The sequence below is a fragment of the Acomys minous genome, assembly GCF_964271855.1.
Source record: "Acomys minous genome assembly, chromosome: 19".
In the NCBI taxonomy this organism is placed as follows: Eukaryota; Metazoa; Chordata; class Mammalia; order Rodentia; family Muridae; genus Acomys; species Acomys minous.
In genome coordinates this window covers 62586790-62611576 of record NC_140499.1, presented here as the reverse complement: position 1 = coordinate 62611576, position 24787 = coordinate 62586790, and the positions used below count along the sequence as shown (strand labels likewise).

At 42.4% G+C, this 24787-nt stretch overlaps 1 protein-coding gene across 2 annotated transcripts in view; it reads right to left on the bottom strand.

Annotated features, from left to right (window-relative positions):
• Positions 1-24787, bottom strand: part of GATAD2B (GATA zinc finger domain containing 2B) — a 70989-nt gene that overhangs the window by 16444 nt on the left and 29758 nt on the right. Inside the window, exons 1-2 of one of the 2 annotated variants that reach the window (XM_084769158.1) lie at positions 9478-9555; positions 97-432 (exon numbers count right to left, since the gene is read on the bottom strand). In XM_084769158.1, the coding sequence (XP_084625284.1) occupies positions 97-432; positions 9478-9497 (356 nt within the window). In that variant the 5' untranslated portion in view covers positions 9498-9555. Of the gene's footprint in view, positions 1-96; positions 433-9477; positions 9556-24787 lie in introns of those variants that run through there. The other variant, XM_084769159.1, reaches the window with a different exon arrangement.

Sequence of the window (24787 nt, the reverse complement as noted above, 5' to 3'; positions counted from 1 at the left end):
ATGAAAAGTACCTTCTTCTCACTGAAATTCATCCCATTTTTACAGCTTACTTTAAGAACACTATCTATGCCTGGAGGCAGCTAAACTGCTCCGTACCTCCGTCTAGCACTCATGTCCACAGGCTCATCGTTGATGTTCTCTTTGCCTGGCCTTCCAGCAGTCCTGCTGTCTCCATGAGGCCTGATGTTTCCATTGAGTTTCTCTTCATAACCCTTGACACTGCTGCCATCTTGTTTGGTAGGTAATTCATGTGGCACCTCAAGATTTGCCAGATCTTTCCTTTTGAGCAGTGCCAACATTTTCAGACGTTCCATGGCCTCATGGCCCTCCATTTTGAGTCGTTTTGCCAGGACATCATCTCGTTCGTCTGCTGGGTCTAAACTTCTCTTCAAAAGATTCAGACGAAGAGCATCTTCTGTCATTCTATCCATCCTATGGAAAGACACACACGAAAGAGATGAGAATCAAGTTCTTCATGTAGGGGTGAAGTGTTAAGATAAACACATCTGAAGTCACAGGTAACAGAGCTAACTTCCAGTGCTATTATTGTCCTACGACATCTATATTAAATCTTTCTATAGTCAACTTCATCAGTGAAAGTAAACTTCAAAAGACACTGTCGTCACCAAGGCCTTTAATTATAAGTGCTCTTAAAAAAAAAAGACTGTGTACATCTACAGACCAGAAGAGGGCACCAGTTCCCAGTATATAGATGGTGCCCTCTTCTGGCAGACTGAACATTGTATACATAATAAATCTTAAAAAAAAAAAAAAACCAAACAAACAAACCTAAAAAAACAAAACAAAACAAAAACAAAACAAACAAACAAAAAACAACCACCACCACCACCACCAAAAACATTCAAGCTGGGGATGCTAGAGCTTGCAGGAGGTAATCCCAGCACTTGGGAGTCTGAGTCAGAAGGATCTAGAATTTAAGGCCAGCCTGAGCTATAGTGACAGATCCTGTATGTAAACAAACAAACAGGGGCTGGAGAGGCTATTAAAAGTACTTGCTGCTCTTGGAGAAGTCTGGGGTTCAGCTGTCCGAACACACATGGCAACTTACAAGCATCCTGAAAACTCCAGTTCCAGACAATCAAGAGTTTTCTCTGGGTTCTCAAGAGATGGCTCAGCGGTTAAGAGCACTGGCTGCTCTTCCAAAGGACCTGGGTTCAATTCCTGGCACCCACAACTGGCAGCTCACAACTGTCTGTAACTCCAGTTCCAGGACCTGACATCCTCATAGATATATATACAGGCAAAACACCAATGCACATTAAAGGGGGGGAAGAGGAGAGGGGAGAGAGGGAGGAGAGGGAGGAGAGGGGGAGGAGAAGGAGAAGAAGTAGTCCTCTCTGGTTTCTGTAGGTTGACTCAAGCACATATTCAGTTCTTCAGTGTATGTATGTGCGCGCGCGCACACACACACACACACACACACACACACACACACACACACGTGTATGTATATATATATATAGAGGGGGGGGGAGAGCGCCAAAACATGTGTACACAAAATTTTAAAAGAATAAACTGAAACAACAACAACAAATAGAGCTAGCAAAATGGCTTACTGGGCAAAGGTACTTGCTGCCAAGCCTGATGACCTGAGTTCAGTCTCAGAGCTCACATATGTATCTATGTATCTGTAACTTTATTTTTGGGGGCAGAGTCTCTCTATAGTCCTGGAACTCACCATGTAGAACAGGAGGGCTTTGAACTCAGAGATCTGACTGCCTCTGCCTTTCCCAGTGCTGAGATAAATCTCTTTACTAAACCAGCATAATCTAAGGCCATGTGAGGTGGTGTACACCTTTAATCCCAGCACTCGGGAGGCAGAGGCAGGTGGATCGCTGTGAGTTCGAGGCCAGCCTGGTCTATAAAGGGAGTCCAGGACAGCCAGGGCTACACAAAGAAACCCTGTCTAGAAAAACAAAACACCCAGCATAATCTATACCTACATCCTAAATATTGTCCTCCTACTCACAGATAGGTGTGGTCTTCATCTGGCATTAAGGAAACCTCTCTTTGCAACAAACAGCAAACATTTTAGAAAACCACAACCTATCAAAATGCAGAGTTCTAGAGCCTATCTACAACATCTACAACTCCCATACTTAAGGTCCAGGGACTTGGTCAGAAAAACAAAACAAAAACCAAAAACCCAGAAGAGCAAGGAGTTTTACCATGAGATTGTTTCTCCTAGAAATGTCAGGAGATACACTCATAGGCTCAGCACCATGACTGCCTTAAAAGTTGAACAAGGAGAACAACAGTTATGCTAGCACTGATGAGGGAAAGCCCAGGTGGCCTCAGACGTATATAAACCACAGGCAACTAAGGAACGCTGAAGAGCACACCAACTGGTTATACAACACCAAACAGCCCTGAAAATATCCACACAAGTAGTAGTATACAGATGAGCCTTTTTTATCTACCTTCAATTCTACACAAATCTAGATTTAAAAAGAAAATTTAAGACACTGTCTTTTCCTTAATCGTCCTACTAGTATCACCAAAACCTTACGAGTAGTTTCCTCTAAGGAAAGGTCATTAAGACTGGAGGAAAACAACTCAAAACACCTTCATGAAGTCCCCAAAGCTGACCAGATTCACTCTGTTCCTCCCTTCCCCAAAATACATAAGCAGTAAAGATTACAGAGAATCAACTCTCAGACCAGCCAATCTGCCTGGAGACCAAAAGTTTTAAACTGCTTAGAACAGTGTTTCTCAGCCTTCCTAATGCCGTGACCCTTCAATATACCTCATGTTGTGGTGACTCCAACCATAAAATTATTTTCATTGCTACTTCATAACTGTAGTTTTGCTGCTGTTATGGACTATAGTGTAAGTATCTGTAAGTATCTGTGTTTTCCCATGTTCTTAGGTGAGCCCTGTAAAAGGGTCCCCCAAAGGTGTGGTGACATACAGGTTGAGAGCTGCCTCACAGAGGCTCAGACAGCATGCTCCAACCTGCTGAGCTGCTGTAGGGTGTGTGCACTGTGCTCCAGGTTTCCATCTTTGTGAGCTGTCACCCATGCTTTAATGGTACAGCTGTCTTTGAGACATTTCTACTACCATAACAACCCTTCACCCATATTCCTGTAAGTAACCCTAATAAAATTCACTTGTCCATCAAGGTGGACATTGATGGTATCTGTACTTTGGTCTGTCATGGGCTCCCCATCTGGGATGAGTAGATGTGGGTGTTGCATCTCCTCAGGAATAGTCTGTCACATATAGCACTCCCTAATCTTGCAATAAAAACAGTATACAGTACATTGTTGGAAGATGGTCCAACTGTGTCTTCAAATGCTAATTTCAGTGCCTTGAATCCAGTTATTGCCCTGCCATGGGCATTGTTATGAATCTTGAACTATCTCCTGTAACCATGTGATTAGGAATGTTCCCCAATTATCCCTGATTGGCTAAATAAAGATGCTGAAGCCTATGACTAGGTAGAAGAGAGGGAGGTGGAGGGGAAGGGAGGAGAGTGAGAGAAAGAGAGCGAGAGAGCGAGAGCGAGAGCGAGAGAGAGAGAGAGAGAGAGAGAGAGAGAGAGAGAGAGAGAGAGAGAGATCACCATAAGGCAAGATGGGGGTGAGCATAGCTGCAGAAACAGACTGATAGACCCCCTCCCAGTCAACAGATTGCCAAGTGATTAGTTTTTGTGTGGGATTTAAAGGTACTAGGATTAGAGTAGCTCAGAATCTGTCCAGCATAGTGTTTACAGCTTAAAATAAATTATAATCTCTCTGTGTCAGTCACTGGGGAACTAGCTGGTTAAAGAAAACTACTGCCATGGGGCATGGTAGTACACGTCTGTAATCCCAGCACTTGAGAGGCTAAGGCATGCAGACTGCCACATACTGATACCATCCTGAGTGAGGTTCAGGCCAACCTGGGCTACAAAATAAAGCCCCACTTTACAAAGCAAATCAAAATTACAGGGCAGGATTACATTTAACCTACCTAATTATTTTATTTTATATTGTACTATGTTGCTAAACTATCAGATGGCTCCCCTATGATCTTGTGTCTTGTCTGGGAGCACGAGTCTGTTGTTACTGTCCAGCAACTACCAGGATTATAATATTGCTACTATCAATAAATATCAAAACTCAAAAATTCAAGCATGTCTTTTTTGTTGTTGTTGTTTTTGTTTTGTTTTTGTTTTTTTTTCAAGACAGGATTTCCCTGTGTAGCCTTGTCTGTCCTTGACTCGCTTTGTAGACCAGGCTGGCCTCAAACTTACATTTTAAAGGCATGCGCCACCATGTCCGGCTCAAGCATGATTTTTATATACATTGTAGGCTCAGTTTTCTTAACAAATATATTTTATTACAACTTATTAACTGACTAACCAAAAAATAACAAAACCATAAGGATGTCAGTTCTAAGGAACGATTCTCCTGGCATAATCAGCAGGATTTCTTCTGCTGGAACCTGGAGCAACCAGAACCTGGAACATCAGCAGGAGCTGGAGCCCTGAACAGACATGCTATCCGAAGTCTCCTAAAAGCTCCGCCTCCAGTTCTGGGCTCTTTTTTTTTTTTTTTTTTTTTTTTTTAAATTACATATACAGTGCTCTGGCTCTACAGGCCAGAGGAGGGCATCAGATCACATTATAGAAGGCTGTGAGCCACCGTGTGGTTGCTGGGAATTGAACTCAGGATCTCTGCAAGAGCAGACGGTGCTCTTAACCACTGAGCCATCTCTCCAGTCCCCTGGGCTCATTTATATATCTCCTCCCAGAGTCTGTTCACGGGATCTTTTCAGCTGGCAACAATCACGTTCCCGCATGAGGTGGTTGGTCTTCTAGTGGATTAACCTCATCTGTTCTCTCACAAGACTGTTCTGATCCCACACTTGGGATCATAAAAAACAGGTTTATCTCTCCTTCAATACATTGTTTTATATAATGTATAAAATTATTTTTTAAACTATCAAAAGTTGAGAGACCATCTGTTTACTACTTTTCATCCTAAGCCCTGCCCTTAAGTTACTGTTGACCATAGTGTTTTATCACAGCAATAGACACCCTAAGACAGTACAGTATAAAACTAATACACAATGAAATCTTAAGCAACACTACCTAAGTTACTAAACACTATAAATTCTGTTTTCTTACACTGAACTTGAATGAGAAGATACTACCTTTGATGTATTATTGCCAGGAGCCATCTTGTGACCAAGAAGAGAGAAAAGCAGCCTGCTAGTGATAAAGTAGACACTGTGGACTATAGGACACAATGATTAGAACTAATTACATAGATGTGTCAACATGTCAAAGTACCCTGAAGCTAGCCTGTGCATTCTTATTACAGTGGCCAATAAATTATTTTAATATCTAAGCTACTGTGAGCTGGGTTTTCTGTATTTTTCCCTCCCCCAGACAGGGTTTCTCTGTGTAGTCTTGGCTGTCCTGGACTCACTTTGTAGACCAGGCTGGCTTTGAACTCACAGTGCTCCACCTGCCTCTGCCACCCGAGTACTGGGATTAAAGGTAGAAAAATATGCTAAAAATGGCACCTGAGCCAGGCATGGTGGTGCATGCCTTTAATCCCAGCACTTGGGAGGCAGAGGCAGACGGATCTCTGTGAGTTCGAGGCCAGCCTGGTCTACAAAAATGAGTCCAGGACAGCCAAGGCTCACAGAGAGACCCTGTCTTGAAAAAAAACCAAACCAAACCAAACAAACAAACAAAAAAAAAGTTGTATATGTGGCACATAAACAAAAGACTCACAGCTTAGGCCAGCATAGATACATATTTGAACAGGCATAGGAAGCAACTGAAGTAATGTATGAGGATGAATCAAACTACTGAAAAAGAATATATAGATAGAAAGAAAGGGGCCAGATTAGAACCTCAATTTAAGTGTTAAATGATTATAGGAAATGGGTCAGAAAGCAAGAGAGAAAACTAGAAAAGCATGTTATGTTAACAAATTAAAGTGACAAAGGAAAATAATTAATGGTATCAAACAAATGCAACAAGAAGCTCTGCTCAGCCAGTTAAAAAACGCTCGGCGGTTAATCCTAACAACCTAAATTTGACTGCTAGAATCCATGTTAAAAGTTAGAAATAGGGGTATATGTCTGTAATCTTAATACCCCTAAGGAGAGATGGGAGGAAACAGCAGAACTGCCCAGAAACCTCACAGGCCAGCTAGTCTGCAGCACACTAGAAAAAACAGGAGACCTTGCCTGCCTGCAACAAGGTCCCCTATGGTGACAACTGACTCCTGAAGTTCCTCTCTGACCTCAAACGCCACTCACACAGATCATATACACAGCTGTACAGTAGGTTCAAGGCCGCCTGAGATCCACGAGATGCCACCAGAAAACAAAACAAGCCAGATGAATTGGCATACATCTTTAATTCTAGCACTAGCACTAGGGAGGCAGAAGCAGAGGCAAGTGAATTCCAAGGCAGCTACGGCATTCAAGTGAGGATCCTGTTTCAAAAACAAAAACAAACAAACCACTTCTACAATTCCCATTTCTGCCTAAAATGACATAAGAAGTAGAGTTACATCCCACTTTAAAAAAAATTAATAAACAAATCTATCTTAAACAGGGTTTTCAAGGCACTGGACACCAAGCAACAAATGTTAGTGTAAGTGACAAAGAACAAATGAAGTAATCCCTACAGCTGCCTCTGTTCACTGACATGAAAGAATTTCTAGGGCACAGTTCAGGAAAGAGAAAATGGGGTGGAGTTTAATAAGACTGAGTTAAAGAGATGGAGCTGTGAAGGACTGAGACAACAGCAGCCCAAGTTTCAAGGACAGAATCTCACAGAACAAGCAGGAGTCCAGAGAGCTCCGGAACGATCTCTTTACATACTGAGGGACTCAGAAGAACTGACTAGGCCAGACCTGTAATCCCAGCACTCAGGGAGGCAGAAGCAGACAGATCTCTGAGCTCCACAAGCACAAAAGGGAAACAACAAAATGTACAAAGATTCATATGAATAACTTATCTAATATCTGAGATTTAAAAAAAATAAAATGGATATAAAGATAATCTGGTACCTACATAAAGACAGACATATCCTTAATACAACAAAGTGGAGTTTAGAAATACACTACATAATATTTGTGGTCAAGTGATTTAACACTAGTGCAAGACCTTTGAATCGAAGAATAGCTGTTTCAAATGAAATAACTGGCTATGTATTCACATGCAAATCGATCAGTGGGAAATCACCCTCCCCAACTCACAATAGCAAAAGCAGAACAAAGACCTAAATGTAAAGGTTAAAAGTGTATTGTTCTTTTTTTGTTTCTTTTTCAAGACAGGGTTTCTTTGGGTAGCTATCCTGAAACTTGCTCTGTAGACCAGGCTGGCCTATAACTCATCGAGATCCACCTACCTCTGCCTCCCAAGGGCTAGGATTAAAGGTGTGTGACACTACAGCCTGGCAAAAATGTAAAGTTCTTAGAAACACAGAGTAAATTTCTCTGCCACCTCAGATTAAACAATATTTTTTAGATACCAAAAAAATAAAGAAGATAAATTGCATTTTTTAAAAATTAATATTTTATGTACTTTCTTTTCTTTTTTTTATTTTATGTACTTTCAAGGACAGTAACAAGAAAGTGAGGGCTGAGAAGTAGCTAAACATCTCGTTTAGGCAAGCTAGAGTGCTTGCCTAAAACATCCCAGGTTCAGTGAAGAGAGGGAAAGAAGAACTGGAACAGAATGGTATATCTCAGCATTACAGAGCTGAAATTGGCCAGCCTGGGTTACACACTGAGACTGTGTATGTCTGGCTGACCTATAACTCTGATATATACCAGGCTGGTCTCAGGATGCCAGAGGCATCATATCCCTCTGGAACTGGAGTTAAAGGCATTTGTTAGGCACCAACATAGTTGCTGGGAATCAAATCCACATCCTCTGCAAGAATAAATGGTGTCTTTTTTTTTTTTTTAAAGATTTATTTCTTTAGCTGGGCAGTGGTGGTACACGCCATTAATCCCAGCACTTGGGAGGCAGAGGCAGGCGGATCTCTGTAAGTTTGAGGCCAGCCTGGGTCTACAAAGTAAGTCCAGGACAGCCAAGGCTAAACAGAGAAACCCTGTCTTGGGGGGGGAAAAAAAGACTTATTTACTTATTATGTATACAGTCGCCTACCTGTTTGTACCCTTGAAGGCCAGAAGAGGGCATGAGATCATATTATATAGATAGATGGTTGTAAGCCATCATGTGGTTGCTGAGAATTGAACTCAGCCAGGACCTCTGGAAGAGCAGTCAGTGTTCTTAACTGCTGAGCCATCTCTCAAGCCCCTAAGAGGGGCTCTGTCAGCTTGTGAACTCCAACAAAGATTTGTTTGTTTTGTTTTGTTTTAAGACAGGGCTTCTTGAGGTGGGCATTGTGGCACATGCCTGTAATTCCAGCACTCAGGGGGTGGGAGGGAGTTTCCCTGTGTAGTCTTGTATTCCTGGCTGTCCTGGACTCACAGAGATCCACCTGCCTCTACCTGCCAGAGTGCTGGAATTACAGGTGTGGGCTACCACACTGGCTAAAGATTTGTTTATTTTACTTTATGTGTATGAATGTTTAGCTGGCACATAAGCCTATTGTCCACAGAGGTCATAAGAGGAAATCAGACCACTAAGAACTGAAGTTCTAGGAGGATGTGACCACACAGGTGCTGGGACTTGAACCTGGGTCCTCTGCAAAGAGCAACTAGTATTCTTAACCACTGAGCTATCTTTCCAGCCCAGCTCCTACTTTTTCAAAGACGGTATTTTTAAAAAATGTTTATGGAGGAGCTGGAATGATGGTTTAGCACTTAAGAATACTTAATTGCTCTTCCAGAAGACTAAAGTTTAGCTCCTACTATCTGTCTACATGCTAGTTTGCAACTGTCCGTAACTCCAGTTCCAACACTAGAAATGGTCATACAAACATTTAGGCACTGATATACACACACACACACACACACACACACACACACACACACACACATATACATATATATACACACACACATATATATACACACACATATATATGTATATATATGTATATGTATGTATGTATAAATAGTTTAATAAAGGAAAAACATTTATGTTAGTAGCAGAAAAGATGGAAAATATTAGCATAGCAGGGTAGGTGTAGTGGTATAAACTGTAATTCAGGCATTCAAGAGCCAATTTGGGCTATATAGTGAAGACCTGACTAAATAGATAAACAAATAAATAAATAAATGCCCAAAGTCAATGAGCAACTTTTAAGCAGTTCAATATATATAGATGAAACCCACAGATTCAAGAATTTCAATAACCTTAAGCACAAGAAAACTGCTGGGATCACACGTACATACCACTGTACCTAGTTCAATAAACAAACAAATGAATATAATCTTGGAAATAAATATATAATCTTGGGGCTGGATAAATGACTTCATAGGTAAAGTGCCTGTTGTGTGACATGAGGACCTGAGTTGGGATCCCTCTTACCTGTATACAAAGGCAGTCATGACAACAAGTGTCTATAACCCCACTGTGTATGCAGAGGTACAGGAAGGAAGGCAGACCCTGGGGGCATACAAGCTTTAAATTAGTGTCTCTACTTTCTTTTTCTTTTTTTCTGAAACACATTCCTCCCCCCTCCCCTCAAAAGAGAGAATTCCTGCTTCTAAGAATAAGCTATTTGAAAAGTGATATATATTTCCAAAGCTTTCTCATTTCAGGTATTACCAAGAAACATCCCAGAGGTATACACTGGAAAAAAAAAAAATACAAGTACTGATGTTCAGAGAGGGATTGGACCAGTCTAGGGCATCATTTATTTGTTTAATTTTGAGATGGGGGCATCAATATGGAGCTTTGACTAAACTAGAACTTGCTGTGTAGACCAGGCTGACCACTGAAACTCACTAAGACCTGTCTACCTCTGTGTCCTCAGTAGTGGTATTAAAGGTGCTCCTGGAGGCCAGAGGAGGGCAGCAGATGCCTTAGATTGGAGTTGTGAGCTGCTGTATGAGTGCTGGGAATCAAACCCAGGTCGTGTGGGGAGAGCAGCAAATGCTCTTAAGTGCTGAGCCATTTCTCCAGCCTCCAGTTTGGTTTTTTGGGGGATGGGAGAAGGGTGTCTCTCTATGCAGCCTAGGTTGACCTAAAATGTCCTGTATAATCCAAAATAGTCTTGAATTCTCCATTCTTCTATTTCAGCCTCTTAAGTGTTGGGATTAATAGGCATACATCACAACACTGAGCTCCTCCAAATAATTATTTTAATTATTAAACTTTCACAAAAGAAACAGACAAGCAGCTGCATTGTATAAAAAGGTCTCTCTCAGGATGGCCTGGAAATTGTGATCCTCCTGCCTCAGCCTCCTAAGTAATACCACATCCAGCTAATTATTATTTTTAAATAAAAGGAAAACAAGAAATTCTTCATGTTTCATACCACAGCACTAATAAGAATGAGCACTAGAACAGAAAAAGCATAGAAGAATCTTTCAGACTGCTCCTGGAAATCACTTTCTCCCATGTACACACAAGAAAGAAATTTCAGAAAAAGCAACTTCCAAGTGACATGCTCACACAGTAGGTCTGAGAACAGATGGAAGGAAACACACTCTAGCAGAAAGAAAAGCAACAGATATGTGACCGAGGACAACAGGGACAAGGAAGACAGAAAGGATCAACATTGGAGCAAAAATGGGCTAATAAGCGCGCGCGCGCACACACACACACACACACACACACAACCACTTTATTTCCTTCTCAAATTCCTATGGAGTTTGGATTATTCTCATTAGGACAAACTGTGGCTTTGAAAAACAAACTTGGGTGGGGCGGAGCATGGCACAGATGGTGTGACGGCGGTGGCACACTTTTAATTCCAACAGTTGTGAGTTCGAGGCCAGCCTGGTCTACAAAGCGAGTTCAGGACAGTCAAGGCCACACAGAGAAATTCTGTCTCTCGAAAAACAAAACAAAAAAACCAAACACAAACCAGAACAAAACAAAACTTTTCTAAGACTTCGCAACAAACAAGAGAGTCTAACAACATGTGGGCTTTCTATACCAGCCCCGGCTCTGAAGAATGACCTTATGCTTATTTATGAGAGCTTTAGGCCTTATTACTGGGCAGAGTCTTGGCTACTCTAACCCAACAAATACTAGCCTGGCCTACTTCCCAGCCACCTTAGTCTTGTTCCGACATCTCCTTCTTTATATTCTGACCTGTCAACCCTCTCCTCTGGTCCCCACCTCAGACCCTCTCCCAGGGATCAGAAGTCCTGTCTTATCCTCTCCTGCCTAGCTATTGGTTGTTCAGCTCTCTATTTGACTAATCAGAAGGTGGTGGAGTACAATATTTACAACATACCAATACATGAAATACTTCATAATAATGACAATGCTGGGCTGGTGAGATGGCTCAGCAGTTAAGAGCACTGACTGTTCTTCCAGGTCATGAGTTCAATTCCCAGCAACCACATGGTGGCTCACAACCATCTATAATGTGATCTGGTGCCCTCCTCTGGCCTACAGATGTACATGCAGGCAGAGCACTGTATACATAATAATAAATAAATAAATCTTTTAAAAAATAATGACAATGCTGGGTACAGAAATCAGCATTTGAATATACAGCACGCAAAAAAAATCCTCCAACAAGAGAGTGATTATTAAAGTTTACATGCACTTAAAAATTTTTTTAAATTTATTTTATGTATATGAGTGCTCTGCCTGCGTGTACACCTGCACACCAGAAGAAGGCATCAGATCCCAGTATAAATGGTTGTGAGCCACCATGGGATTGTTGGGAGTTAAACTCAGAACCTTTCGAAGAGCAGACAGTGCTCTTATCCTCTGAGTCATCTCTCTAGTTTGAGATATTTTATTAATCTGCTTATTTTGTAAATGTATGTGTGCAGGTGTGTGAGCATGAGATTGCCACAGTGTGCATATGGAGGTCAGGGAACAATTTACAAGAGTCAATCATTTTCTCTTTCTATCATGTGAATCTCAAGAATCAAACTCAGGCTTGGTGGCAGGTACCTCTAACTACTGGGCCATCTGGTCAGCTTTTTGAGATAGCATCTTATTTATTACTTTTACCTTTTTTTCCCTTTCTTTTCTTCCTTTCTTTCTTTCTTTCTTTCTTTCTTTCTTTCGAGACAGGGTTTCTCTGTGTAGCCTTGGCTGTCCTGGACTCACTTTGTAGAGCAGGCTGGCCTCAAACTCACAGTGATCCACCTGCCTCTGCCTTCCAAGTGCTGGGATTAAAGGCGTGCGCCACCACTGCCCGGCTTGTTTTTGTTTTTCAATTTTCAATTCTCTGTGTAGCCCTGGCTGTCTTGAACTTGCTTTGTAGACTAGGCTGGGCTTGAACTCAGGGATCTGCCTGTCTCTGCCTTTCCAAGTGCTAGGATTGAAGGCACATGCCACCATGCTCAGCCTGTATGAAACTCATTTTGTAGTCCAAACAGGTCTAGATACTCTAGAAGCTTCTGCTTTACAAAGGCTAGAATTTGAGTCAGCCTGTATAATCATATCTGGCCAGTGCACACATTTTAAAGGGATAAATGTAATTACCCAGATAACATGTCTCAATTGTTCCTCAGATATTAGTAAATCTGTGACCCCTACTTCCAAATGTCCATATCTTGGGTATGGCTCAGCTGCAGAGCACTTGCTAGTGATTCCTAGCACATATACACCAACATACATGCATGTGTGCGCGCGCACACACACACACACACACAAAACAGGCTGGAGAGATGGCTCAGAGGTTAAGAGCACTGCCTGCTCTTCCAAAGGTCCCGAGTTCCGATTCCCAGCAACCACACGGTGGCTCATAACCATCTATAATGAGATCTGGTGCCCTCTTCTGGTGTGTAGACATACATGCAAGCAAAACACTGTATACATAATAAATAAATAAATCTAAAATAAACAACAACAACAAAAAACAAACAAACGAACAAAAACCAGAAAAACCACCTTCAATTAAATTAAAGAGCATGTTTTCTACCAAACCAGAAACAAAATGTATTTTTCACACCCTGGCAAAGACCAAAGAATAATGGTCCCATCTTATACAATTTTCCACCTACCCTAATGCAAACCAGACAGCTGAACTCCTTCCAGCTAACTAATGCTCTGTATTGTCAACCAATCCCAGCAATTAACTATGTACTTCCCAGGAATACAACCTCTCTATTTATTTCATTTCCCTAAAGGAACTTAAACACATACAAACAAAACTGCAGAACAAATTCCTCAATGGGGCTATAAAAGCCCCAAACAGAAAGCAAGCTGGAGATAGAACAAGTTTCCTTTCAGAGTCTACATGGAATAAAGTTATCACTAAATGTACCATTTTTATGAGACGACTTTAGAGGTTGCTTCCATACCATCCTAGAAGTAGTAATCCCTGGAATTTAGCAATTTATAGAGTGAAATATTGACAATCCTGAGACAAGCATGGGACAAGTGTGGGTCTATGAACACTACTATTTCTCATTAGAAAACGATTTACTCAACAAGGAAACAGAAGAAACCACCCTGGTCTCTGTACAAGATAGTAATAGAAAGGGTATAAGTCTAAAGCACTGCTTATATTTTAACTGTCAAGGAGCTGGGCATGGTGGCTCATGCCTGTAAACTGGGGAGGGTTAAGGCAGGAGGATTGTTGTGAGTTCTTGGCCAGCCTAGACTGTATAAGTGAGTTCCCAGAATAAGCCCTGTCTCAAAACACAGCACGTTTTTAATCCCAGCACTCAGGAGGCAGAGGCAGGTGGAGCTTTCTGAGTTCGACCAGGCCAGCCTGGTCTACACGGTGAGTACAGGACAGCCAAAGCTACATAGAGAAACCCTGTCTCGAAAAACAAAAACAAAAACAACCAGCCAAACAAACAAAAAACACAGCACAACACAATTACTTGGCAATGATACTGTGGTGGTTTGAATTAAGAATGGCCCCCAAGGGCTGGAGAGATGGCTCAGAGGTTAAGAGCACTGACTGCTCTTCCAAAAGTCATGAGTTCAATTCCCAGCAACCACATGGTGGCTCACAACCATCTATAATGAGATCTGGTGCCCTATTCTGGTGTAAACGCAGGCAAAACACTGTATACTTAATAAATAAATAAATAATTAAATCTTTTTTAAAAATTAGGGAAAAAAAAAAAAGAATGGCCGCCAAGCTAGGCAGTGGTGGCACACACCCGTAATCCCAACACTCAGGGAGGCAGAGGCAGGCAGATCCCCATGAGTTCAAGAATAGTTTGATCTACAAAGAGAGTCCAGGACAACCAAGGCTACACAGAGAAACCCTGTCTTGAAAAACAAAAGAGAGTCCAGGACAGCCAAGGCTACACAGAGAAACCCTGTCTTGAAAAACAAAAGAGAGTCCAGGACAGCCAAGGCTACACAGAGAAACCCTGTCTTGAAAAACAAAAGAGAGTCCAGGACAGCCAAGGCTACACAGAGAAACCCTGTCTTGAAAAACAAAAGAGAGTTCAGGACAGCCAAGGCTACACAGAGAAACCCTGTCTTGAAAAACAAACAAACAAGTCTGGCCCCACAGGCCTATAGCTTTGAATACTTGGTCACCAGGAGATGTGCTGTGAGGTTTCAGAAGCCCAAGCTAGGCCCAATGGCTCTCTTCCTGCTGCCTGTGGGTCTGGATGTGGAACTCTCAAACTCCTTCTCCAGCTCCATGTCTACCTGTTCCCCACCATGCTCCCTGCCATGATGACAATGGGCCAACCCCCTGAAACTCTAAGCCAGTCCCAATTGATGCTTTCCTTCATGTGAGCTGCTGTGGCCATGGTGTCTCTTCACAGTAACAGAACACAAAGACAGAAATCAACCAGGAAGGTAGAAATGAATTAGGTAGGCTGGGACTGTAACTCAGTGGTGGAGTACATACACATCTAGAAAAGAGATCTGACAAATCTAAAAAACTAACCCAGGACATGTATGGAAGATATTGGCAGATTGCTACAAACATCACCAGAGTTGTTATTAAGTATCAAGCCTAAAGTACTACTTCTAAAGAGAAGTACAGCTTATCAATTTTCTTCTGAGACAAATGGCATTTCTCCCAAATTAAGTGGACATACAAGAAGCTGGTTTAGAATCTGTCTTAGGTTCTTCTTATACAAACTATCAGTGATCCTACTTAAACTGAAGCACGTGGAAAACAATGGGTCTCTCTCATACAAGCCCTACTCTGTATTCCACCCCCTCTTTTTTACCCCACTATATAATTTGTTTGAATTGATATGGATCAGACACCCATATCACCAAGGCATTAAGGGTCCCCAAAAGGTTTATTTTTAATTACATGCATAACTCTGTATCTATATGGGGTATGTGCACATGGATGCAGGTGTCCACGGAAGCCAAAAGAGGTCATGGGATACCCTTGAGTTGGAGCTACAGATGGCAGGCAGTCAGGCACTGGTGCGGGTGCTGGGAACTGACTCAAGCCCTCTGGAAGAGCAGTACATGCTCTTGACTGCTGAGCTCTCTCTCCAGCCCCCTAAGAGGCTTTTATGAGTATGACTTAAGTGAGAAAATAATTACGTTGAGTATTACCAGAAAGAACCTCAAGATCTTAAAAGTAGGACAGAATAGCTTCTCAGTGGCTTTCCTTGCTGCTTCAATTTAATAAAACTAAGACGTCTCTTGAGGTGTTTTTTTTTTTTGGGGGGGGGGTTACTTTTTTTCTTGTGAAACCCTTGCTGAAAGTTGGAAGTCTGGCATTTCTGGATAGCCTCTGAGCTGGGTATAAAAAAAGACTCCCTTTCTCAGTGGGGTTCCCTCTTCACCTGATCTAAGGAACTCCCCTAAGGATCATCACTTAGCCATCAGAGAAGATTAAAACACACACACACACACACACACACACACACACACACACACACACACACACACACAAAACAAAACACTGTTCAGCAAGCAGCTGGGGATTCCTGGAGATACTCACCCTACATTAACAAGATGTCTTGATGCCTTGGCTCTCAACCAATGACCTTTACCTATATCTGGAGAGCCTCTTCCACCCACAGGGTACTGAAGTACACTTTTCCCTCTTACAGGGCTGTTTTGTTACATGTAGATTAAGTATCCCTGGCTCCTCTAGCCCCAGCCAACCAAACACATTCACCCTCAAAACCCCTCTGACTGTCCAAGGTTTATAGTGTCTCTGGTCCCCAAAAATAAAGGCTGGCTCGCTCTCTCACTCCACTCCTCTACCTCAACCATCTGAGCCTCATCATTTATTCTGGGGAAGACTCGTCTCTGGATGCTTGGGGCTTGGCAGCGATGAAGGAACTGCCTTGGCAGCTGCTAGAGCCTGTTCCATTGCTGCCAAGCCAGGTGCTGACCACTGGCAAGGCACTCACCAGGCCTGTATCTCACCAAATGTCCATTCACTTCCTCTGCCACACTTAGCAGCTTAACAAAGGGCTCTAACACTTCTGGTATCACCATGGGCTTTTGGGGCTACCCAGTTTCTACTGCAGTCTGATACCAGCACTCTTGCTTTAAAAGAGCTGTCGTTAACCCTCAGTAACTCAATTCCACCTCCCTGGTGAGATAGGGAGCCTCAACTAGCACACAGGCCTAGCGCTGAGCGCTCTAAGCTGCTCCTGAGAAAGAAACAGGACCTTTAATCTTCAGGTCCCTCTGTTCCTGTCAGAAGCAAACAGTGCCTCCAGAACCCAGGCTGCTGCCAGATGGGGAACAATATTTTCTCATGCCTCTCCTCAAGCCCTTTTCAAGGTTTTATACGTCTCATTATTACTTATTGCATGGCCTTCATTTCACTGTCCTACCCAAACTCTCCTGTTACAATCTTCTGTAGGGCAGTGTCACTCCTGTATTTGAGTATACCACCAACCCTGCCCTCCTCTGACTATACTACATAAGCATCTGATAAGACAATCCTAGCAAAATGTGTATTCTCCCAATTTCTTTTTAATATTTATTTAAACCATCTCTCTAGCCTTGTCCCAATTTCTGTTTAAGGTTTATTTATGTATATAAGCACTCTGTTGCATGTATGCCTGCATGACAGAAGAGAGCACCAGATGCTGTAATAGATATAGGTGGTCATGAGGCGCATATGGCGGCTGGGAACTGAGCTCAGGACCTTTGAGTGAGTAGCCAGTGCTCTTAGTTGCTGAGGCATCTCTCCAGCCCTTGTCTCAATTTCTTAATGATACTGCTGTTCCCTGCTATACCATAATTAAGATCCCGAGCCAATAAGATGGTTCAGTGGGTAAGAGGTACCTGGAAATAGCCTGGTGATTTCCAGGACCCACATGGTAGGAGAGAACTCAGCGTGCTGTCCTCTGACCTCCATATATGTGCCACACCTCTCCTCCAATAAATGTTTAAAGAAAAAACAGACAAATCCCAAACTAAACTCCCCACTAAAACTCCATAAAATCTAAGGAAAACAATATGCTTCCTATATGAATATACCTTTGGAAAAATTCTCCCAGTCTTCAGTTCCACTGAAGTCACTCCCTCAAGTGCCTGCCCTACAGAAGAGCTGTCACTGCTTTTGGACACACACTCACCCAAACCCTCCCTCCCTACTTCTCTAAATAAATAAATAAATGGGTTTTTTTTTTAAATTAACTTCTTTCTTCCATAATAATGAAATGTGGCACATGCCTTTTTTATTATATCATATTCCCTAGGCTAAGGTTAAACTCTTAACAATGGAGGAAAGAAATGATATATGCTACTTCCTGTATGGCTCAGCAATCAGTTCAATTCCCAGACCCACTTCAGATGGTTGAAACCACCCTGGAATGTGAACTCCTCCCACTGGTAACCGAACCATCTTTTCAGCCCCATTCTTTTGACCACCATCCTAAATTTGTTAGATATACATTTTTTCTTTTCTTTTTTGAAACAGGGTTTCTCTGTGTAGTCTTCGCTATAGTGGAACTCAATCTGTAGATCAGACTGGCTTTGTACAGAGATCTAACTGCCTCTGCCTCCCAAGTGCTGGAATTAAAGGTGTGTATGTACCATCACCACTAGCATAATTGGGTTCTTCTTCTTCTTCTTCTTCTTCTTCTTCTTCTTCTTCTTCTTTCTTCTTCTTCTTTTTTTTTTTTTGGAGACAGGCTTTATCTGTGTAGCCTTGGCTGTCCTGGACTCACTTTGTAGACCAGGCTGGCCTCAAACTCACAGCAATTCACCTGCCTCTGCTTCTGGAGTGCTGGGGTTGAAGGCATACGCCACCACGCCTGGCCCTAATTGTGTTCGTAAAAGGTGATTCTGGGGCTGGAGAGATGGGTCAGTGGTTAGGAGCACTGACTGCTCCTTCAGAGGTCCTGAGTTCAATTCCCAGCAACCACATGGTGGCTCACAACCATCTATAATGTGATATAATGTGAACTGTATACATAATAAATAAATAAATAATTTTTTTAAAAAAGGTGATTCTGATGAGCTCTAATGCCAGAAATACATGGTTATCAAGATCAGCAAAAATTCAATGTAAAGTTAAGGGTAGCTATAGATACTGCAAGGGACAACAAAGTAACAGGATGACTCAACCTAGGCAATTACAAATTTTCTTGTTTGAGCCATTGCATTTTTGGATCTTTGGTCTCCCAGTATCTTTAAAAGGATACTCAAAGATCAAAGAAATGCAGTCATGGTATTCAACTGTAATCATCGTACCTGAGAGGTGGAGGCAAATAGATCAGGAGTTCAAAGTCACTGCTAACTTACAAAGTTCAAGACTAGTCAAGGCTGCCTAAGTCTGTCTCCTGTCATTCCTGTCTCTTCTTACTAAACGAAAGAATACTCGATTCGGAGGCTGGAGCTACAGCTTGGTTGGTGAGAGTACACGCATGAAGTACATGTATGCAGCACCCCCACTCCACACCACAACAGAAAACTGACCCGAAAGCTATCTACACCATGAACCCTGGCTTCTGTCACTGTCACAGTTCACAGATAACAGTACAGTCTCACACCACACTTCTGTTAGTGATGCACAGCATATATAAGTGGGCCACAACCATTATACAGGATTATAAAGGATCTGCCAGCCATGGTGGCAAACACCTGTAGTAGCAACTACTTGGGAGGTGAAGGCACAAGGATCATTTGGGGCCGGGAGTTTAAGGCAAACCTGGTCATTAAAAAATAGTAATAATTAACATGAGGGCCAGTGAGATGGTAAGGACACTTGCTAGGCCAACTTGATAGCCTATGCCCAATCCCCAGAATCCATCTAAAAAGATGGGGGAGGGGAGTATGACTGAGTAGGTAATAAAGGTGCTTGCTTCCCTGCCTGATGACCTGAGTTTGATTCCAAGAACCCAAGGAGAGAACTAAGTCCTGTGAGTTGTCCTCTGACCTCTGTCCACACATGTATAATGAAACTTGGAAGACTGAGCTGGAGCAACTGGATGGGATAATAACTAACAAGTCAGCTTGGGGACTGAACAGGCAGTCATTCTAGTCTGTCCTATGCTAAAATCCTAAAAGTTTAGCCTCAGAGTAGGCATTTAACTCAGTGGTCGGGTTCTTATCTACATGTGCAAAGCCCTGTGAGATCTCCAGAGAGAGAGAGAGAGAGAGAGAGAGAGAGAGAGAGTGTGTGTGTGTGTGTGTGTGTGTGTGCTGAGCGCTTAAAAATATAATTTCACATTACCTTCCCAACAAAAGAAAAGAGGTTTATGCCAAAACTCAAGACACCAAAATCAGACATTTAAGAGGCTGAAGAGATGGCTCAGAGGTTAAGAGCACTGATTGCTCTTTCAGAGGTCCCAAGTTCAAGTCCCAGCAACCACATGGTGGCTCACAACCATCTACAATGAGATCTAATGCCATCTTCTGGCCTGCAGGAGTACATGCAGGCAGAGCATAATAAATAAATAAATCTTTAAAAAACAAAACAAAACAAAACCAAAACCCAGACACTTAAAATGTGGCAACCACAAAGACTTGTAAACCAGATCCAGTGGTATATTCCTATAATCCCAATACTTAAAGACAGAAGTAGGAGGATCACAAGTTCAAGTTCAGGCTGGGAAACATAGGGAGTTTAATACCTAGGACAATTTCAAATGTACCCTTCCTTCCACACAGATTCTGCTGTTGTATAACCCCACAACAGACAGCAGAAACACCATGTTATTTATATAAAAGATAAAATTTTTTTAAAAAAGAGTTCAAAAGTATAGCTTATAGGTATTAATGGCTTTATTACCTGGCTTCATAAGTGCAATCCCTCTCACCCACCCATCCAAGAACCTAAGGGGATTCTGACTTACAAACAGAACCAATTCCCCGAAAGTATCTTAACAAATTACACCACTGAGCCTCTGATGCGAATTTCTCTTCTAGTTATGCCCTTCCCAAATAAAAACACTTCAGAACCAAAGCAGAGAGCGAGCTAGAATCAGCTCCCTCGCCCTTGCTAAAGTTACAACTACCCCATGAATATGATCACGCCTATCTGTGTACTGCAGCTCAGTCTCTCACGCTTGCTGCACCACAGGAAATGTGGATGTGTGTCCAAAGATACCTTCTTCTATGTTCTAAGCCTCTCCGCTTCTCCTTGCCACAACCAAGCAAGCAGAGATGACGTGGACCTCCTTATATAAGAGGAGCCTATGATTTCCTAGACTGCGGGCCTTTCCCTTTGTGTGCTGTATGTGCTTACACACGCGAGAGCGCGCACATTCTCACGTCGTCTCACAGCCCCTGGCACGATGCCAGCAGTCAGCTGGTTCCTTCCATTCACAGAGCAGTGCTGGAGCTAACATGAAAGGGGGTGACATGAAACAGAGTGAGGGGAGCTAGAACCATCCTGCTGCAGACAAAAGACATTTTTTTTAATGAAGGGGGAGGAGGAGAGGAAAGAAGGAAGAAGGGAGGGAGGAGGCTCAAGAGAAAACGAACCTTAACAACATCCTGCTTATAGCATCATCCTAAATATTGGAGCAAACCCGTATCGTGACAGCAAATGGGTGAGGCAAAGGGGAAGAGTAGCCAAACAGAAAGGATATTTGTATGAGAAACAATTATTCCATAACAGATTTTAAAAAGCAACAGTGTTTTATTACTTCAATTCCATCAGAAACCAGTCAAGAAACTGTTGTGAAGAACTCAAACAACTGAATTTCTACTTTTAGATAAAGAAAAAAGGCGTGGCAGGGATGGAAGGACAGTTAAAGTGCTATATCATGTCTGCTCTCTCTCCCCTAGCTGCCTAAAAAACTGGAGGAAAAGAGAGAGAGAGAGAGATACAAACAAAACAAGAAGAAAAGGCGAGAAGGATTTACACTGCTCATTTCCTTCCTCTCCCGTGTGTGCAGTCCTTCACTTTCCTTCCTTTTGTTGTCTTTCCTATAGTAAGAGATGCTCTCAGAGGTGGCCCCATGCAAAGCAATGCAAAGCAGCCCCTATGAGAAACCTGCACAAACCTGGTCTCCATGCGGCTACACTGCTCTGCCAATCACATGGCGTACTGTTATATTAAACAAAAGAAAGGGGGGGATGCTTACTTGTACCCATGATGCCTAGCGGGGGCGGGGGTAGGAAAACCAGCCGTAGCCGGTTTATAACCTCAGGACATAAAATTATCTCTTAATTTAAAGAAGTTATTTGTGGTACAAAAGTCAGTTATTTTTCCTACCCTAACCGCCCCCCCCACACACACACATTCTGGCCTACTGCCAAAGTTTGCCTTCATTCATGAGAGCTAGTTTCCTCTCAAATCATGATGCTTTAACTGTTTAGTTTCCAAGGTTCTAAAAAACACAAAGTATGCCGCCAAATACTAAAAACGAAGACACAGTATCAACCTTATTTAAGTACCCCCACTACCACCCCACTACATACCTCAAACTCGAGATCTTGACCCCCTTTGTGAGTGACTGCTCAAGTCAGAGGCAGGCTACGTCTCTTCACCCTTCCTTCAAGTGCTTACAGTTGGACGAGGACTGATAAAGCAGCAGACACACTCAGCAACCTTGAAACTCACTATACAGAGCAGGCTGGCCTCAAACTCAGAAAGATTCACCTGCCCCTGCTTTCCAGTGCTAATGGCACTCATGTGCCACGATGCCCGGCTTTTTTTTAAAGACAAAGCACTGTCCTCCAAGCTGGTCTTGAACTGACAACAATCCTCCATCCAGCCTTAGCATCTTACCTAGCTTCATCAAAAAAAAAAAAAAAAAAAAAAAATGCAGCTGGGCGTGGTGGCGCACGCCTTTAATCCCAGCACTTGGGTGGCAGAGGCAGGTGGATGTCTGTGAGTTCGAGGCCAGCCTGGTCTACAAAGTGAGTCCAGGACAGCCAAGCCAAGGCTACACAGAGAGACTCTGTCTCTGTCTCTTTTTAGGCTTTTTTTTAGAGACAAGGTTTCTCTGTGTAACAGTCCTGGCTGTCCTGGACTCGATTTTGTATACCAGACTGGCCTCAAACTCACAGTGATCCACCTGCTTCTGTTTCCCAAGTGCTGGGACTAAAGGTGTGCGCCACCCCTGGCTAGCTGAGAAGCCCTGTCTCAAAAAAAAAAAAAAAAAAAAAAAAAAAAAAAATTTCCCCTTGTCTGAAGCTGTACTACAAGTAACAGCTGATGTAGCCCTCTCAACTGACACCATTTAAGACAGTTGAAGCCAGAACTAACACAACCACAGTAAAGCTTTATAGCCAAGTAGTATAATGGTAACTACATGCTCATGTAGTTTTCCTTTTAGCAGAGCTGGTAATGTGACATAAATGCTAAACAAGTACCCTGCCAATGAGCTATAACTTCATCTCACTTGTTTTTGTTTGTTTTGTTGTATTTTAGTGAGTGCGTTCTGGCAGTGGTCCTGGGGATTGAAAAACCCAAAGCCTTGTACATGTTAAATGCACGCTTACTTCCACAAACAATTTTAAAAAATTTAAAAAGATGTATTTATTATTATGTATACAATGTTTTGTCTGCATGTACACCTGCAGGCCAGTAGAGGGCATCATTGTAGACAGTTGTGAGCCACCATGTGGTTGCTGGGAATTGAACTCTGGAACAGCAGTCAGTGCTTTTTTTAAAAAAAAGATTTATTTATTATGTATACAATGTTCTGCCTGCACATACATCTGCAGGCCAGAAGAGGGCACCAGATCTCACTATAGATGGTTGTGAGCCACCATGTGGTTGCTGGGAATTGAACTCAGGGCCTTTGGAAGAGCAGGAGGCGCTCTTAACTTCTGAGCCATCTTGCCAGCCCCGATTTAAAATTTTTAATTATTTTCATGTAATATGTGTGTGCCTGCATGAGTTTGTGTACCACATGTGTGCATGTGCCCAAAGAGGCCAGAAGGCACGCATTCCCCTGGAGCAGGAATTACAGGCAATTACGAACCACTCAACGTAGATGTTAGGCACCCAAATAGAGTCCTCTGCAAAAGTGGTATAACATTCTTAACCACTAAGCGATCTCTTCACCCCATCCCCTGTGAAAAATAAATAAAATCCAAAATAAAAGTTGCATCTACACCAAGCTAGCCATTAAATGAGTGATACTCTAATTCTAAGGCAAGGCAGACTGAACTTAATAGGTCCCTATCACAGATTCTCAGCCCTAGGTGGTGTTCTCATTTAAGAAGACAAGGGAACGCACACATTTAATCACAGCACTCAGGAGGCAGAGACAGGCAGATCTCTGGGGGTCAGACAGCAGCCTGGTCTACAAAGCAAGTTCCAAGACAGCAAGGGCTACAAGACCTTGTCTCAAAGGACACTTGCACATGAACAAAAAGACTTCCAGTCCTAAAAATTATAATTTGGTGGAGGACTGAGGGATATGGTTTAGTGACAGAGCCACTTGCCAGGTCCTGGTTTCAACCCCAGCATTTTGTAATTACATAAATAAAATACAGAGAAGCACTTTTTTGAAAATAGTCTCTCTTAGGGGCTGGAGAGATGGCTCAGAGGTTAAGAGCACTGACTGCTCTTCCAGAGGTCCTGAGTTCAATTCCCAGCAACCACATGGTGGCTCACAACCATCTATAATGTGTAGGTGTACATGCAGGCAGAGCACTGTATACATAATAAATAACAAATAAATAAATCTTTAAAAAAGAACGAAAGAAAGAAAATAGTCTCTCTTAATGTGTACTCAGTTAACCTTACCATGCAGCTGAGAATACAGCTCAGCTGGCAGATGCTCCAAGTTCTAGTTCAGTGCCTAGCAGCATGTAGAACTGGGCACATCTGTAATGCCAGCGCCTGGGAAGTCCATTTGTATATATAGTAAGGTTCAGGGCAGCCTGGGCTACATGAACTCTGACTGGAAACAACAACAGGGTTTACAGGGCTAAAGAAGTGACTCAGATTAAGAGCACTGGCTGCTCTTCCAGAGACTCCAGGTTCCGTTCCCAGCACCCACATGGCTCACAACCATCTGTAACTCCAGTTCCAGGGAACCCAATGCCTTCTTCTAGACTCTGATGGTACAAGGCATGCAAATGGTGCACAGACATAATACAGGTAACACACTCCATATACATAAACTTTTAATTTTAAAAAATAAATTAATTTATTTTCACTAAATTATTCCACTCAATGATTTAATCACTAAGAGGAATAGAGAAATTATACTAGGTATATTTCATCTTTCATTTAATATATTTCTAAACCAGACTCTTCTGTGAGGGAGTTTTCTTTCCCAAAGGAACTAAAGAATTGCACTGTCTACTCCTAGGAAACAGACACAGGACAATCACCTACAGCATTAAAGTAGTTAGGACGTATACAATTATCTCTCCATAA